The sequence below is a fragment of the Hippocampus guttulatus genome, chromosome 8 (genome assembly GCF_054856545.1).
Source record: "Hippocampus guttulatus isolate MCC_2025c chromosome 8, RoL_Hgut_1.0, whole genome shotgun sequence".
NCBI lineage: Eukaryota > Metazoa > Chordata > Actinopteri > Syngnathiformes > Syngnathidae > Hippocampus > Hippocampus guttulatus.
Genome location: NC_141268.1, coordinates 8,868,357 through 8,887,093, shown reverse-complemented (window position 1 = coordinate 8,887,093; position 18,737 = coordinate 8,868,357). Strand labels below are relative to the sequence as shown.

Below are 18,737 nucleotides of genomic sequence, written 5' to 3'. Positions count from 1 at the left end.
ACCCACGTAGGAACGAGGAGAACATGCAAACTACACACACGATAGGAACCCTGCACCTTTGCACTGTGACGTACCAACCAGTCCACATTGTGCCACCCCTGATATTTATCTGTTTATTATTGGAAGAAATCGCTATGTGATCAGTGTCTTCTCAAAGATGAATATGATTCATCATTAAGTGTAACATATGAAGGTAGTTTGAGCAGATTTATTCCAAAGTGCATCCTATCAAACTGGTAGCCTCCATATTTTCAAAAAGGTTGGCGACCCTTGCTCTAAATCAGTGTTTTTCAAACCCTGTGCATCGTGCCGCGGGACATTGTCAGGTGTGCCGCGGGAAAATTTCCAAATTGTATGCCTGTGCGGTCTGTCGCCCAGAAAGTAATCGTGTAGTACCTTCCCATACCAGTGGGAGCAGCAACAGCTAGCCAATTGTGGTTCGACCACGAGAGACAAGCGGTGAAACAATGAATATGAAAGATTATAAAATACTTTTTTCTTTGTGCTTATTTGATTCCAATTCAAGCTGTTATAATGTTAAAAACGGTTATCATAACAATATAAACATCCATCCATTTTCCGAACCGCTTAATCCTCACTAGGGTCGCGGGGGGTGCTGGAGCCTATTCCAGCCGTCTTCGGGCAGTGGGCAGGGGACACCCTGAATCAGTTGCCAGCCAATCGCAGGGCACACAGAGACGAACAACCATCCATGCCCACACTCACACCTAGGTACAATTTTAGAGCGTCCAATTAGCCTGCCATGGATGTTTTTGTAATGTGGGAGGAAACCGGAGTACCCGGAGAAAACCCACGCAGGCCCGGGGAGAATATGCAAACTCCACACAGGGAGGCCGGAGCTGGAATCGAACCCGGTACCTCTGCTCTGTGAAGCCGACGTGCTAACCACTGGACTACCGGGCCGCCAATATAAATGTTAATTGTTAAAATAAGCATTTTTTTTCTTCACATTTTCAGCTAGTGGTATGCCACGAGATTTTTCCAATGAAAGAAGTGTGCCTTGGCTCAAAAAAGTTTGAAAAACAGTGCTCTAAATCATCCCTAGGTGTGATTATGAATGTGAAAGAGTTTCAATGTGCAACCTGGCACCTTCCTTGTCCAATCGTTTTATTTTGAAGACGAACAAAGCAAACATCCGGTTTGTCTTGCTGCCATTAAAGCTTGCTTGACACGCTTGGAGTAGCGTGGCAGCTTGAACTCTGCTCAGACCACAGACTTCCAGTCATCCTCTGTCAGGTGAGCCTCAACCCGTTCACATTTTGGAACGTTTATTTATTTTTTTAAACTTAAACATAAACAAAAAGTTGACATAAGTAGCCATACAAAACATTAGGGGGACTTAAGTTGTAGTTTCACTTCATAAAAAAGTTTACCATTGTGGCATAGTTAAGACTTAAGTGTGTTGTTGGACTTGTTCGTGCTTATTGCTGCAACTTGTTAGAATTTCTCCCATGTTACGACTAATGTAATGCAGTTTTTAGACTCGTTTATTCATGTTTATGACCCGATCGTCTCCATGGTTGCTGGTCACATTGTCAAAGCAAGTCATGGCTTGTTTCTAAACAATTTAGCACCACTCTTTTTCAGGCCGTCTTCACTCTCATGTGTCAGTGTATTTCCAGTCACAACCGGAATAATGCAAATAACTGATACTTTAGCCTCTTTTCTCAATTCGGAAGGAATTAAAATGACATGTCCAAGTCGCAAGTTCCTGGATTTCCTATTTCTTGTATATTCCACAAATGCTTTATGAATCCCATTCCACGTTGCTACAGTTACACTGAAGGAACAACTTGCATGCGCATACTCCGCAAATTTTATGTAAATAACTATAGCATATATTGACGCGTCGCAAACATAAATACTGCACTCTCACGTCACCCATATCAAAAAAACATCATCAAATAAACATTGACCCCAGGCAGTGTCAGCAAAATAATACATGAAGAACACAAATATTATAACATTATTATCCAGTATTTCATTGTCTTAGGCTGACCCCACCCTGCATCCCCTATTCATTTTTTTATTATTGATTTAATTTCATCCAATGAATAGTGTAGTCCAGGGTATACCCCTCTGGTTGCCAAAAAGTCTGCTGAGACAGCCATCAACTCAACCTCACATAAATGAGGAGTAGTCATGTGAACAATTAATACACGGTTTGTTAATTACTTAATTTGAGCAAAGTTTTAGAAATTACTTTTCATGTTTCAAATATCGAAGCTTTTGTATGCCTAATTTATCCACACAGCGGGTCAAAATATGAGAAACTGTGAGGCAGTTGTGCATTTCGGAGGTTGGTTGATTGTTGACAAATTATATTCATAATTGATGGATAGGATCAAAAGAGGGGATCTATTACCCATAAAAGCGCTCAGCTTTTAACTTTTGGGTTGAAGTTCAATATTTTTTTAATTTTGATTTTTATAACATTTTGACACTTTAACAATAGAAATAAAAACGAAACGAAAGAGGGAATGTGTTGCCTATAAAAGCGTGTCATGTCCTCCAACAGAGCTCCGGTGCTCCTCAAGAATGGCGTCAAAGTCCAAAGGCGCATCCTCCACGTAGCCCACCGAAGATGAGGGGCCGTGCCACAGAGATGCTGGCGTGGGCGGCTACCTTGCTAACTCTATGCACGTGGATACGGGCCAACATTTCCCCAGGACAGCGCACGTGCCCTGTGGGTCCCCGCAGTCAGGTGGACTTCTCTGTCAAGTACACACTGCCGCATTTCCAAACGGAGCATCCCATACAGAACGTGGCGGCGGCCAACCCGCTCACCTCAGAGGTGTATGTCGCCTCACGGAATGTAGTGGAGGCGGTGGATGACAAGATGAGCAGAGTGTGGGAGGTGAAAACAGGGCCGGTGGGGAATCCAGAGTGTAAAACCTGCCACATTTGCAACATTGAAGTAGAACCTAGTGACCCGGTGGATACAGACAATGAGGTGCTGGTCTTGGAACCTGCTTTGGCATTCCTGCCCTACCTGTACGTATGCGGCAGTACCCAACACGGCATCTGCTTCTTCATCGACATCGAGGTCATGTCGCCAGAGCCTCAGTGTTTATACAAAGAAAACCAAAACTCCCCCTCTTACTGCCCAGACTGTCTAGCCAGTCCTCTGGGCACCAAGGTCACCATTGTGGAACAGGCAGCCACGTCATACTTCTTCGTGGCGGCCACTGTTAATGACAAAGTGACACAGAAGTTCCCCCGGAGGTCGGTGTCTGTAGTAAGGCCGCTCTCTACCGAAGATGGATTCCAAATGGTGATGGAGGGCCTGACAGTGCTGCCCCACCTCAGGGACTCGTACAGCATTGATTACATCTACAGCTTCTCCACCCGGGCTTTTGTCTACTTCCTATCGCTGCAGAGGGAGAACCCCTCCAAGGACGATTCAGCCTTTCAGACCCGATTAGGACGGCTGCCCGTGGGGACTCACGAGGTGTGGACGTACCGCGAGCTGGTGCTGGAGTGCAGGTACGAGCCAAAAAGGCGACGAAGGGAGCCGTACAGGGATATTGTGTACAACGGACTCATGGCGGCCCACTTTGGCCATGTGGGGAAGGATCTGGCTCTGGAGTTAAGGGTGGACGAGACAGAGGACATCCTCTATGGTGTGTTTGCTGAGGTGACTGTGGGGGGAGAACCCCAAAAGAACTCGGCCCTGTGTGCCTTTTCCTTGAGCGACGTCAACATCAAAATTGACAGAGGCGTCGAGGACTGCTGCAGGTCTGGACCGGAACAGTTGTCCAGAGGACTGTGCCATTTTCAGATGTGTGAGAACTGCCCGCATGAGGTGAGTAATTCTGTGGTACAAAGTCAATGGTAGGAAGTTACCACGACCACAACATTTAATATACTTTCACAATCTAGTGCGATTTAATGCAACAGTGGTATTAAAAACTTCCTGTTTAGGACATGCTGTATGAGCGTAACGCTTTCTCTCTGCACTGCCACAATACATATCTCCATTGTGCCACCTGAGGGCAAACAAACATAATGGTGTTTCTTGAACCATGCAGTAGAAAGCCAGCCTTAGTCATGCCAGATTTTGTAAATTGGACATAGTAGTAGAGTACTGGTGCTTACCACATCTGCCTCTCGCTTTTGAAATCTTGGTTCCGGCTGTCCTGTATGGAGTTTGCATGTACTCCCTGCAAGAACTTATATATAGTTGAATACATACATGATATTTAATGTTCATACTGATGAACTTAAACAATAACTATTAACTTTGAATTTTATTAACTTTGAATTTTATGGCCGCAACACACTATAAAAAAGCCGGGACAAGTGGCAAAAAATGCTCATCAAACACATGTTTGGAGCATCGCAGAGGTGAACAGGCTCACTGGGAACAGGTAGGTGCCATGATCGGGTATAAAACTAGCCTTTCTGAATTGATCAATGATTAATAAGCAAAGAGGGACAAGGTTCACCTCTTTGTGAATAACTGCATGAGAAAATAGTTTAAGGACAATGTTCCTCAACATAAAAAGGAACCATCCGGACTGTTATGGACTCAAAAAAAAAGCCAGCTTCTGTGATAGTCTGGGGCTGTGTTAGTGCCAATGTCATGGGTAACTTACACATCTTTGAAGGCACCATTAAAGCTGAAAGGTACATGCAGGTTTCGGAGAAACATACATTGCCATCTAAGCAATGTCTTTTTTTATGGACGCCACTGCTTATTTCAGCAAGACAATGCCAAACACATTCTGCGTGTCTTACAACGGTGTGGCTTCATAGTAAAAGAGTGCGGGTACTAAACTGACCTGCCTGCAGTCCAGACCTGTCCCACATTGAAAATGTGTGACACATTTTGAAACTTAAAAGATGACAACAGAAACCACGGACTGTTGAACAACTGAAACTGTACATCAAGCAAGAATGGGAAAGAATTCCACCTACATAGCTTCAGCAATTAGTGTCCTCAGTTTCCAAACGTTTATTGAATGTTTAAAAAAAAAGGTGATGTAACACAGTGGTAAACATGACACAGTCCCAGCTGTTTTGGAACATTGCAGCCATAAAATGCAAAGCTAATGGTTATTTTTTTCTCATTTTCAGCAATGAATATCTTCTTTGTAGTGTATTCAATTAACTATAGGTTGAACCTGATTTTCAAATCATTGCATTGCTTTTATTTATGTCTAAAACAGAGTCCCAACTTTGTTGGAATTAGTTTTGAACTTGGTTGTGCAATTTCACACTTGATAGGTAAGCAGGTGCTCCAGAGATTGGTATACAATCAATTAGAAAGTAAGTTTGCTGTAATATGTCTGTTTTGGCAGCATTTTTATCATTGTTCACATCGTGCTGAATATTATTAGACTGTAAAGTCCTGGCCAGTGATTATACATTACAAGTAGCAAAGAGAAATGAATGAAGGGGTGTGAAAGAGCACAAGGCAAATGACGACCCTGGGAGGGGTGCATGAGTCAGTGGTTGACGTTACCACGGTCTGTTTTTCCTCAACAAACGACTGCTCTACAGTGGACTAAAACCAGATAGAATAACGTTTGTCATAAATTTACATGACCAATGCAGAGTTAAGCAGCCAGCTTGCCATTTTATCTCATGTAAAGATTAGTTTCACTTAGAGGTGCGGTCTTTCCTTTTTTATGGAGTTCAGTGTTCTTTGAGCAGCAGTGTGTACACGGACAGGAATGCCTGCCAACAACTGCGTAATAAATCCTGCTGATAAAAAGGTGGAATTTTAAGGGGGAGGAGGAGGAACTGCTTTCAAACAGGAAATTGGAGGATGATGGAAAATATTCAGGGATGCATGTGGCATTCAAACCGTGAGTTAGAAATAGTTGAAGTCAATTCGCTCAAAAATGTCACGGCGGAGTGCACCGTGGGACGACTGAAAAAGTCACATGCTGGAACTTGTCTAGACACCGTCAAAGTGGAATGTTTTCACCTTTTCTTTAACAGTCATTCTTTTTCATTAACTGCTCTTATTCAGTGTTTATGTGCGAGAGCTTCAAAAATCCACATTCATGTGCTCTGAAACACTCAGTTAACATATGGAGTCTGTGCTTGCAGTTTTTATGGCACACTTGTTACTTTTGACTGCAGACAAGGTGGAGAACTTCCTCTTGAAATGTATACACAAGTGCTTACGAATGTTGATACATCCCGAGGGAAACATACGGATAAAAGCAAATTTGTGAACGTACTGTACTACTGTGGTTGTGATAGGTGAGCCTGAGGTCTATTTTAAGTTTTCCCCAGTTAACTTTAAGTACAAGTAGGATAATATATTACGTTTGGCACGATGGTGATTTCATTTCTTGTGAAAAATGAGTGATTTTGGTCGACGTGGTGGCCATTTTTCTAACCTGGAAGTTCGACACCTGGTTCACTAAAACCCCGCTTCTCACCCCTTTCATGATTTCGTCTTAATGCCGGCGGCTACGCGCATCGCCCACGAACCAGTAAATATTTCTAAAAATATTTTGCGGAGCCTTATGTCCTTGATCCAGAGTCAAATGGCAATCTTTAATGCATCTGACATAGTGTGCTTGACCACGAAGCTAATCATGCCTGACCGGTACCACAATGAGGCATGGTGGTGGCAGCATCATGCTGTGGGGGATGTTTTACTGTGGTAGGATTGGGAGATTACTCAGGAGATTACTCAGGACTGGGGGGAAAACGAAATGTGGCAATATACGGAGACATTCTGGATGAAAACCTTCTCCAGAGTGCTCAGACTGGGGGGAATATTTACCTTCCAACAGGACAACACTCAAAAGCACACTGCCAACATAACGAAAGAGTGACTTCAGTACAACTCTATGAATGCCCATTGGTGACTGGATGTCTGTCATTATTTAAGCAGTCCAGGTTTTCATCCACCTCTCAGTATGATACTGCACCCCATAAGTGTTATATAAATTGATGAATGGAACCAAACCAAAGAACTAAATAAAGTCCAACGGACAATCTCCAATAGCCCAAAGAAGTCATTTTTCTGATTGGTCTTTTTGTGTTTGTCACAGTCGGGCAACGCCACATGCACAGACAAACCCACGCTGGTGTCGAAACCGTATTACAGAATAGACCTCTTCAACCGTCAGATGAGGAATGTCCTCTTCACGTCCATCCTAGTGACCATTAGTGGCAGACAAACTCTGGGGCACTTTGGGACTTCGGATGGACGAATTCTGCAGGTAGCGAACTTCAATTTTGACGCTCATGATATACGAATGATTGTATCCTTGGTTTACTACGACTGTACTACCTTTGTGGTTTTAGGTCATTCTTACAATTGACACACCCTTCGTTTTTGCCAACTATTCTCTTGGAGGGATGCCAATATCTAGGACAGCAACTCTCTTCAATAATGATTCGCTTCTTTTCGTGGCTGGAAATCAGGTAATATTTTTGCATCACCCATCATCGATGATGTTCGTGGCTTCTCTTCACGCCCGTTTCCCTCTATCTCTGAACCAGTTGTTTAGGGTGCCTACCATTGGTCCGGGCTGTGCGCATTTTGTGACCTGCTCCATGTGTTTAATGTCTCCGCGCTTCATGAACTGCGGATGGTGCTCGGGAATGTGCTCCAGGCAGGATGAGTGCGCCTCGCAGTGGAATAAACATTCTTGTTCGCCAGTCATAACAGAGGTAGCTCTGCAGGCACTTCAAACAATGAGAGAGTTGGCAACACTTACCGGAGTGTTTAATTGGGATTGATTGTCTTTTTTATCTGCAGTTTTTCCCCAAAACGGCACCTGCTGGCGGCGAGACCGAACTGACGCTCTGCGGGAGAGAGTTTCAATCTCCTCAGAGACCGCCAATCAGCAACGGTGTCACCCACACAGTCACTGTGGGCTCAGGGACCCTGTGTACTGTCCTGCCTGACAAAAGCAGAAACCAAGTGTGAGTAGCACACATGCCATAAAAACAAGGCAACAAACATCACCTGCTTTTTCAGAAAAGCAGCCTCAAAACATACTATGACCCTCCGACAAAGCGTTTTGACACTGGGCAGCACATTTCACTTCAGAATGACTTGGATTCTCTTGAGTTTTCTTTGTATCCGGCTTGTAATCAAAGCAGCTGTGTCAGATGCAGCGAAGCCCACCCAGAATATAACCTCAACGAAGCTTTCTGATACAGGGTAATACATTTGAGTTAAATGCCTCGATAGTCTTGAGATATCATTGTACTCTGCACAAATCTTTGACATAAAGGCAGTAAAAGGAGGAATTGTGTTTTCACTTGGGGGCGGGTGGTGATTTATCCATCCATCCATCCATTTTCTGAACCGCTTTATCCTCACAAGGGTCGCCGGGCATGCTGGAGCCTATCCCAGCTGTCTTAGGGCAGTAGGCGGGGGACACCCTGAACCGGGTGCCAGCCAATCGCAGGGCACACAGAGACGAACAACAATCCGCGCTCACACTGACACTTAGGGACAATTTTGAGTGTTCAATCAGCCTGCCATGCATGTTTTTGGAATGTGGGAGGAAACTGGAATACCCGGAGAAAACCCACGCAGGCACGTGAAAAACATGCAAAGGGTGGGAATTATCACCCAGTGTATTAGCGTTCTGATCTGTGCATGTCACACATGCAGCTGACACATTCTCAACCACCCTTTGATGTCGTCCAAACATGCCCAACGACACTCGACACTACAAGACATTGAAGGCTGAATTTTCCCTCTTTGGCTCAAGGTCATTGTATACTTTTCCTGACTCAGGCTTGTATGCAAGCTGAAGGAGAAAGTGCCAAAGGACAATCTGACAATCACTCTGGAAGTGCACGAGGGGAACACGAGGGGCGAGTACTCCATCGAAGGCAGAGCTCGGGTGTCAGGCTTCTCTGTTGTGGTGAGATGACGAAAGGTTATACAATAGAAGGTCTGTGATTGTGATGAAAGGAATTCTCATGTGTCTAATCAGGAACCCAGCATAACACAAATCAGACCCGAGCATGGCCCAGTTTTTGGCGGCTCGCTTGTCACACTGACGGGCCACAACCTTGACTCTGGAATGCAAACGGAAGTCTTCATTGCAGACAAAAAATGTCACTTTCAAGGGTAAGTGAAACAGGAGTATCTCACCATGAATATTATCATCGTAGTGAAGTTAAAACTATCAGTGGAATTTCATTTCATGGGTTGTCATAGAAATGAGAATGGTGTGCTTCCGTGGCCTCTTCATTAACCTAAGATGGGCACACACATCAATTGAGCCAAATTGGAACATTTTGCCTCCCTTGCCATCAAAACAGCACAGACCCACTATATGATGTCTCTGAAAGTGAAGTGAAAACAAATATGAAACCAGTTCACTATTTACAATGGTAGATCCTGTTTTGTGTGGTCACCATCAAGTTGGGCCAAGCCACAGAATGATAGCCATTTAAGAAGCAGATCTGGGAAGGAAAATCATTCTAACCAACCCCTCACCACAGGATGATTTGACTGATGGTGAGGGGTGACTTTGATCAGTTCGGGTGAAAATGGTCAAATTTAGTCACCACGTCACGTGTGTACACCCCTCACATCACCGTTGATGATTGTGTCCAGTGTTCCTCTGGAAGGAAGTGGCACATTGGCTTCAATTGTGTGCCTCACCGAGGCTGCGGCAAATGTTGGGAGTGTTCCCGTTAAAGTGGTCATTGACCACTTCGAGGTCACCACCAATCAGACATTCGTCTACAAGGAAAACCCAGTTATCACGTCTGTGTCTCCTCATTGCAGTTTCAGCAGGTACGATGGGATGAAAAGTGACACGGAATCTATTGCCTGTGGATCGAGGTGTTCATTTGCTTATTTATGTTGTGCTTCAGTGGCTCCAAGTTAGAGATCAGGGGGCAGAATCTTGACTCTGCACACAAAACTGTGCTTCAATACATTTCCAAAAGCTCCCCAGGGGAACCTCACATTCTGGTAAGTTTTAACTCACCTGTTTGAGACTGAAAATGTCCATGGATCGATGTGACCTGTCGTGTGTGTCATGATTTTAGGATTTTGCAAATTAAAACAATAAGTGAAGCTTCAAGCGGCTGTAAATGGGCCTTCACACTACCTCACAAATGTGACCATTTCCTTTCAGGAATGTAGCGGTACAGGGAACGCTACCCACAAGACTTGCCAGGCCCCTACTTTTCCATTCGACGTGTCGGAAGACAGGTCAGATGTCGGGGAGCTGTTCATTCACATGGATGGCAAGAAAAACATCTGGAGAGAACGTTTTGACTACCACCCTGACGCCAAAGTCATCCCATTTGAAAATGAAGACAACGTTTTGCTTCTCAAACCAGGAGAGACTGAAGTTTCGCTGCATGTATGTGTGCCCACAGTCACATGACACCACCCACCCGCCACCGCCTGTGTATAATAACAAACAACATGTCAATTTACGTGTTTTAAAACAGCATCACAAACTGAACACGGTGAACAAGTGCATGAAGATCACCATGAAAATCGGGGACATGGACTGTAACGCCCAGGTTCTGTTGAATGAGCTGACCTGCAGGATTCCTAAAAACCAAGTGATCCCCAGCGAGGGATTGCCAGTCAGGGTGAGATAGCAACGCCGCCAAACCAACAGACATTCACTTTTTCACCATTCATGACAAACCATTTTATATTTAGCTACGTGTAAGGCGGGTAATATGACAATTCTTGACATGGTCACATTGCCACTTATACTTTCAACTAAAACAGTCCTTTGGCTTTGGGATGTTTTCCAAAGGAAACAGTCCTCGTGCTTTTGCTACACTTCAAAACTTCTCAGGTTTCTGGGACATGCGTCCGTCTGAATATTTTTGTCACCTGGCTGGATGAAATGAGTCTGTTTCGAAGTTGTGGTTCTGTCTAGTGTGAACGAGGCATTCCTCCAATGACCCTGCTGCCTTCCAATGCGGGGTCAACACAGAGTACGGATTGCATAAACAACACATCTAGGGGCAGTGCTACTTGTTGAGCCCTGAGTTGAAAAAGATGTACAGGTGTACACAATGTTGCGGCTGATGACTGGATACCATCTACTACCGTAGGTCTGTGTGAACGGCAAACCCCACGACGTGGGCACCGTCCTCTATGAGGACGACAATTACGACTCAGTCATCGCAGCCATTGTGCTGGGTGTGATCTTCGCCTCAGTGGCAGGCGCCGGAATCGCACTCGTCGTGATGATTCATTTGAGAAAAAAGAAGCGAGGTGAGGCATCAGCGCGTGGTAAAAAAGTTGTCACAATTTCTGGTTTGAGTGTTTCACTGCTGGTTAATCACGTTTGTCCTTTCAGCCATCATTGAGAATCGTCTAACCACCCGGCTTTCGATGAATCGCATGGTCAGCCACGATGAAATGTCCCCGACGGGTGACTACAGGCAGGGTGAGACGTTGGCTTGTGTCGATATGAGAAGAACTGGCTCACAGTTCTGGAGTTTGGCGTTACAATCTTGGCTCTGGCCTTCCTGTGTGGAGTTTGTACACTGTCCCCATGGAAAACAAACGGATGAAGAGTTAGACTTTCTACCTGACAACTTTCTTTGTGTGTTTCAATAGATTCCAGCCAAACGTCCGCTTCAGGAGGAATGGCCTTCCAAGGTCTGCTGTACGCGGCAAGCTACGATCACCTCGCTGTTCCGCTGATTCCGCGGGGCAGCGTCTCAATGATCAGCCTCAGCTCTGACCTGCTCGACGAGGTCAAAGATGTCCTTATCCCCGCCGAGATGCTCAGAATTGAAGATAGCCAGAGCATTGGCAAAGGTAACGAATGCTTTTGGGACTCTGGAAAGTCATCACAATGAACAGTTACTCACATTCCATCTCATTCTTCTTCTCATGAAGGTCACTTTGGGACTGTTTATCATGGATATCTGAAGGACAGCAATAAGCAAGAGATCCACTGTGCTGTTAAATCACTAAATCGTAAGGAAACATTGTTCTACTAATGGCTTAAGGAGATTTTTTTTTTCTCAAGGCTGTAATCTGTCAACAGGAATCACCGATCTAAAAGAAGTGGACCAATTCCTGAGAGAGGGAATCATTATGAAGGGCTTCGACCATCCCAACATTCTGTCTTTGCTCGGCATCATGCTGCCCAAAGAAGGGCTTCCCCTGGTGGTGCTGCCATACATGAAGCATGGCGACGTCCGGCATTTTATCCGATCGCCGCAGAGGGTAACGTTTCACAACCAAACCTGCTGGGGACCTTTGACTGTCAAAGTTTGCTCTGCAAACATGTGTGGATACGTGTGTGCTTTAAATAATTGGAAACGTCTGCTCTGTTTGACCTTTATATTTGTCCTACGCAGAATCCAACAGTAAAAGACCTCATAGGGTTTGGACTGCAGGTTGCCAAGGGTATGCAGTATTTAGCACAGAAGAAATTTGTGCACAGAGACCTGGCTGCCCGAAACTGCATGTGAGCGGGAACCCTATATCACACACACATTGGGGGAAATAAATATTTCTGTTAGTTTGCGCACTTGCAAAGTAATTATCGGTCTCTAATGTTTGCTCCGTGCGTGGACGTTACACATCCCACAATGCACTGCGCCAAATGTAAACAATGCTGCTTTGGCAGGATCGAAAACATGTCGTGAGTTTAAGTCGACGCAAATGCCACACTTTGACAATGGGACACAATCAGAGTGTCACAGCAAAAGGGGACAAACGAAGGGACGAGCACTCCACCAAGAACCAAGGTGTGATAAATGGATTGCGGCCATAAAAAGAGGCCAAGAACAAGATGGAGAAGTGGGATTCTTCTCATAGTGGCAATTACCGAGAATCAGTTTTATCATGTAGATGTAACTTGATTGTTTTGTTACTTATGATTAATTGACGATCAAAGATGGCGGGCAGGCTGCGAGCGAGTGCGTCACCACCGCCGCTTCACAATCCAGCTTGGATTTTTTATAATTTGTGTTGAAGAAAAAAAATCAAATCGGCAAGAGGTTTGCAGATTAAACAGCCGCCCGCTCGCGGTTCTCCGCACCCGCCGGCCTGACCACTCAAGGCTCCGGGGCTAATTGGTTGATCCTGCAAGTAGCATCATACTTATCTCAAAGATTAAAGCGTGCGAGCATTTCAAATACACACGCCCGTAACCTAAACTTATCAGCCTTTGTAAGATTGCAAGCACTCAACTCTGTAGTGAGAGGGTAACTTGAAGAGAAAATTGTAGATATCTGGGTCCTGACGATTCGGCTGAGGCATGTTCCCGATCTGCTCTCGCAAAATTTGAAAATAAGCACTCCTGGCACTTGATATCTCATCCATCCATCCGTCCGTTTTCTAATCTGTCTCTCCTCACGAGGGTGAGCAGGCATGGTGGAGCCTATCCCAGCTGTCTTCAGGCAGTAGGTGGGGTAAACCCTCAACTGGTTGCAAGCCAATTGCAACGAACAATCATTTGCACCCATAGTCATACCTAGGGGCAATTTGGAGTGCGCAATCAACCTGCCATACATGTTTTTGGAATGTGGGAGGAAACCGGAGTACCGGGAGAATACCCACGCAGGCACGGGGAGAACACGGAAACTCCACACAGGAAGGCCCTAACCCTAACCCTAACCCACAACCTCTGCACTGTGATGTGCTTACCAATTGACCATTGTGCCTCCCTACTTGATAGATTAGTAATATTCAATTTCCTGTCCAGCTTGCGTGTGTATCTCGTTCAATCCTGTTCATCAACATGAGATGGGAATTGACTTGGATGGAATGTTGACAGATCAACACCAGTTTTTATTGCTGTTCTCCATTGTTTGTCTTTGGCATGCAGGCGTCACTCTCCTGCCAAATGCAAGCAGTAATAGTCACGTAGCATTCAAGCTATGTCGTAGAAAATCAAATACATACTCATTTCACTCAGTAAAATGACCATTTTCTAACTTCTCATATAATTGACCGAGTGGTGTCTTTGCTCGCTCGCAAGGCTGGATGAGACCTTCACTGTCAAAGTGGCAGACTTTGGCATGGCACGTGACATTTACGACAAAGAGTACTACAGTATTCAAGACCACAAGGGGGCAAAGTTACCGGTCAAATGGATGGCCATCGAGAGCTTGCAGACACAGAAGTTCACCACCAAGTCAGACGTGGTGAGTAGACGATGTCTTCACTCAACCAGACTCAACATTAGTACACAATACCAGACCCACATTCAAATTCTGCCATTCTGTAAGAGAGGTATTCATTTAAAAGAAAAAAGGCACGCTGGGAGCTTTTAAGAAAATGGATTACTTTTCGGTGTGCCTTATACAGTAGTGTGGAAAATACGGTAATGTATTTTTTGCATGTCAGTATTTTATTATTACAATAATTATTATTATTATTTCATTTTATTACTTTTTTTCTGAGCTTCTGGGTTCGAATCTCAAGTTTGTTCTTCACACCATACTTGAACACTGGCTTCCTCCGACATTCCAAAACGTGCCCTACAATTGACTGGTGGCTTGTTCAGGGCGTACTCCCGATTCTCCCAAAAAATTCAACAGGGATAGACTCCAGCTAATCCACGACCCAAAGGAGGTACAATTATTGTAATGAATTTGCATTGAATCAATATAATGAAGAGTCATGAGAACTATGTGCATTATTTTATATACCGGTATATATTTCCAGTGCCTAACAAATGTATTTGAGTCTTGGGTGAGTTGTAGCTTATCCCAACTGACTTTGGGTGAGAGGTGTGGTACATCTCGGACTGATAACCACCCAGTCACACTCAGTTTCATACCCGTTGAATTTTAGAGTCTTCAATGAATATAACATGTATGTTTCTGGCACGTGAAAGGAGGCCAGATTACTCAGAGAACATGCAAACAAGAAAGATGCAAATGCCACAGGAAGGCCAAAGATGAGATTCAAACCCAGACTCTTAGACGTGCTAGCCCCAATTTCATGAATTTCCAAATGGACTGTTTCAGAGATTGATTAGGATGTCAAATTGTAGAGTAGGAAAACAATTACTTTGATAGTTGAATATTACGCTTGAATCTTCTGAATTTTAGGGGCAATAATACGCTAAACTCAGTTTGAAATGTCTCATTCCTGAACGAAAAGGTCATAGAACGAAAGCTCACTGATTTTGGAAAGCATCCGCATTAAAGCACCTCATCCAAGCTAGATGATGTCTTTAACGACATCTCTCATAGTGGTCCTATGGAGTGTTGGTGTGGGAGCTGCTGACGAGAGGAGCCAGTCCATACCCAGAAGTGGACCCCTATGACATCACACACTATCTACTAAGGGGCCGTCGGCTACCGCAGCCGCAGTATTGCCCTGATACTCTGTAAGACGCTCTTCCAATGACCTCAGCATCAAGATTGTGTCACGTTTTCACAATCACTTCTCACGCATACATTCCACAGCTATTCCATCATGCTGGCGTGTTGGGACCCGGAGCCCGAACGCAGGCCGACGTTCCACAGCTTGGTCGCAGACGTGCACCACATTCTGTCCTGTCTCAAGGGAGAGCACTACATCAACCTGAAGGTCAACTATGTCAATTTAGACCAGTCCAGGGCTTACCCTCCTTTGACTACATCTGCGGACGAGGCCGAGGGCTCAGAGTCGGACACAAGCGGTCAAGAAGGCAGCTGAGGACCTCTAAAACTGCGAAGAACAAACAATCCAGCTCTTCAGGATTACAAAAGGAGACTTATTGGGAGTTTATTTATCACGTGTTCACGAGATTGAAAGACATTGTATGCAATAGGGACTAAGGCTGGATTTTCACTGGATGGTTCAAGAGACACAATTTTATGCTCTCAAGTGGCACAGAGGGGATATGAGTCATGGCAGCATACATAGAAAGTCAACACAGAATCGGATATCTTCAGATCAAAATCCTCTTCTAAATCTGGATAAAAATGTGGATAAAAATGTGGATACGCTGACATCCGCATCAATGTGAGCACAGTGAGCGTCGCATAAATGCCACCAAACAAAAATGGCACAAAAAGTATAGAAACTGAAATAATGATGATCACATCTCAGTTTCATATAGTCAGTGTAAAACCTGGGCCTATGGAGTCAAACACAAAGGGGTTATTCTCTTGGAGGAATGACACATCTAGTGGAAGAGCATTTACTTTGTAATTGTTCTACCTGTCACTATCCGTAATAGACTGGAATAGACAGATGAACATAATAGATTATTTGTCCTGAATAAATAATATTTGGAGTGAAATTAGTTTTCGATTCCAATTCACAAAAGCATTGACAGCAAGGTTTCCCTTATTTGAATCAATGGGGGATGTTGACCCCAGGCCATCTCAACAAAACATGTTTAATGTTTGTGTGACTAACATGCTGTATTCTTTTTTTACTTCTGTGTTGGCTCTTGTGGAGTTTCGTGAATGCAGTGTGTGTCAAAATGATCATATATTCGCATCAAATTGAAATTTGACTTTTGGACATGTAGTACAAATCCAGCCAGTGTTTGGTGGTGGGACACTGTGCAAGTTCCACATCCTGTTACAGCAAATGATCTTGAGCAAAACAGAGCTTGAAATAAACATGAAAAAAAAAGAGGATGTGAAATACAAATGAGGCCAAATGAATGTAAACTTTAGTCTCGCCATACATGTTAAGTAATTGGTGTGTGTTGGCACGAAATGAATGCCATTTAAACTCAGGGAACAACTTTTGTAGATGTAATTCATAATTTCTCTGAATATGCATCATGTCAAGTACATTTGCTCTTACCTGTAGTGGTGTGCCTTAGACATTCTTTGGGGTCCACAAAATCATTTTCAATAAATAAACTGATTTTTAAAAGTGCTTCCTTACATATGGGGACTGGTGGCCAAGAAAACAAACTCTTAATATAAGAAACAAATAACTCTTCCCTACCCAACTGATTATGACACACACATCACATAAATCTCACATTATTGCATTAATAAAGTTTTTTGTTTGTTTGTTATTTGTTATTTTAGACCAACATTTGTACTATTATAGGAATAAAGGCCCCTTTTTTCAAGAACATTGTTTTTTATTCCTTCAAGAATCATTGCGATGTTTTCTTTTTTCAGGTCAAGTACTGCATATGATGGATCCAAATGTTTGAGAACACCCCCTCCTCCCCCCGCCATTAATAAACACCAGTATTTTCTCTAGACTGTTCACTGTAAATGGGACAGCGATTGACTGGTTAGCACGATCGCTTCACAGTGCAGAGGCCATAGGTTTGAATCCGGCCCTGGCCTTCCTGTGTGGAGTTTGCACCTTCTCCCCTTGTCTGCGTGGGTTTTCTCCGGGTACCCCCGTTTTCTTCCCACATTCCAAAAACATGTGTGGCAGGTTCATGGAACACTCTAAAGTCTAAATTGTCTCTAAATGTGAATATGAGTGTGAACGGCTGTTCCTCTGTGTGCCCTGTAATTGGTTGGCAACCAGTTCAGGTTGAACCCCACCGACTACCCCGGAGACGGCTCAGCGGTTCAGAACATGGATGAATGGATGTTCACTGTACGTACACAATACACATGGCCCAAGAGATTGGGGCAGTACCTTTTATCAGCGCTAGAAGGCACCCAAGGACTTTCATTGACATCACTACTGCTACCCTGCCGCAGTGATGCGTCTCACGACGTCAACACTACAGTAAAAGTGTTACAGTACACGAACACCACCCCAAACATCCAAGCATCCAAAATCCGCTAAACCACAAGACAAGTAACCTTTATGTCTATTTATTAATAATGACTTTCAATGCTTATTATTCAAGTTAAGCACCATTTCAAGACACATCCAACAAAAAAAAAAATGTCTTTTTTAACCCAGCCGTCCCTTTTTTCCTGCATTGTCTCCCTTCCTACCAAGGCCAAAATCATGTTTTACACTGGAAAGTTCAAGTCTAAATAGCATTTTTGTCCAATTTTTATCAGCATTGTCTCCCTCGACACATCTCCATCCCCCGAAGCCTTAATAAACTGTGAAAATCCTGCTGCTGTAACTTGAAATCAGTTTCATAATTGTGTTCTCATAGTGAATATAAAACAGCGTCAGTGGTTCTAAATAAAATAGATGCAAAAGTGTGATGACAGGGTTCAACGAGGGGAATTCTTGTCCTTGTAAAACCATAGCAAAAGGGGGGGAAATGCATGCTTCTGAATGCATGCTTCGGTGCATTGGGCATTTGCGATAGCCAACCTTCTATGAATAATTCATACTTCTAAAACGAGATTATATAGTATTTAGTATACAGATAGATAGATACACGCACGCACACACACACACACACACACACACGCGCACGCGCACACACACACACGCGCACGAGGGGGCAACCCAAAATGAGCAATGGCCGAAAAGGCTGAGGGCAGACCCCCAAAGCCTCTTCAAATATTAATTTTGTTGTCTTTGAGTATACATATTCATAAATATTTCATACTTGCGGAATTATGCGGTCATGTTGGCCTTTCTGGCTGTACACATTCTATTCTGCATTGCGGCACCTGTTACTAAATAAATAAATAAATACATGTGACTGGATTTGCTTTTGGGTCCTTATTTGAAATATTGTCAAGATGTATTATCCAAGAAAGCAGGAAAGTAAAGATGTTCTTTTTGAAGAATGAACATTATTTCACTGTTTTTATTTCCTGTCATCCATACAATTTAGATATTAAATCTATAAGAATGAATGTATCACAACTTTTTTTTTTGTGCTCTCGTTAGTCGATGTCGTGCCAGGAACCAATCACGCACCTTGTATGAG

At 43.8% G+C, this 18,737-nt stretch overlaps 1 protein-coding gene across 1 annotated transcript; it reads left to right on the top strand.

Moving 5' to 3' along the window:
- The first annotated feature begins 1,206 nt into the window (after positions 1-1,206).
- mst1ra (macrophage stimulating 1 receptor a) lies at positions 1,207-17,000 on the top strand. The gene is made up of 21 exons (XM_086118183.1): positions 1,207-1,257; positions 2,540-3,826; positions 7,041-7,211; positions 7,297-7,416; positions 7,495-7,665; positions 7,754-7,920; positions 8,747-8,876; positions 8,949-9,085; positions 9,578-9,760; positions 9,841-9,940; positions 10,107-10,337; positions 10,429-10,575; positions 11,053-11,215; positions 11,301-11,390; positions 11,564-11,767; positions 11,849-11,929; positions 12,000-12,181; positions 12,316-12,425; positions 13,944-14,109; positions 15,166-15,302; positions 15,382-17,000. Exons 2-21 carry the CDS (start codon positions 2,606-2,608, stop codon positions 15,611-15,613), a joined length of 4,143 nt encoding a protein of 1,380 aa, XP_085974309.1. The 5' UTR covers positions 1,207-1,257; positions 2,540-2,605; the 3' UTR covers positions 15,614-17,000.
- Positions 17,001-18,737: the final 1,737 nt, after the last annotated feature.

Bases quoted from the DNA above. Each gene is read 5' to 3' on its own strand.
- mst1ra (XM_086118183.1), top strand. From the start codon at position 2,606: ATGAGGGGCCGTGCCACAGAGATGCTGGCGTGGGCGGCTACCTTGCTA. The intron at 11,216-11,300 runs GTGAGGCATCAG...TTGTCCTTTCAG, and splicing joins TTTGAGAAAAAAGAAGCGAG to CCATCATTGAGAATCGTCTA. The intron at 15,303-15,381 runs GTAAGACGCTCT...TACATTCCACAG, and splicing joins CAGTATTGCCCTGATACTCT to CTATTCCATCATGCTGGCGT.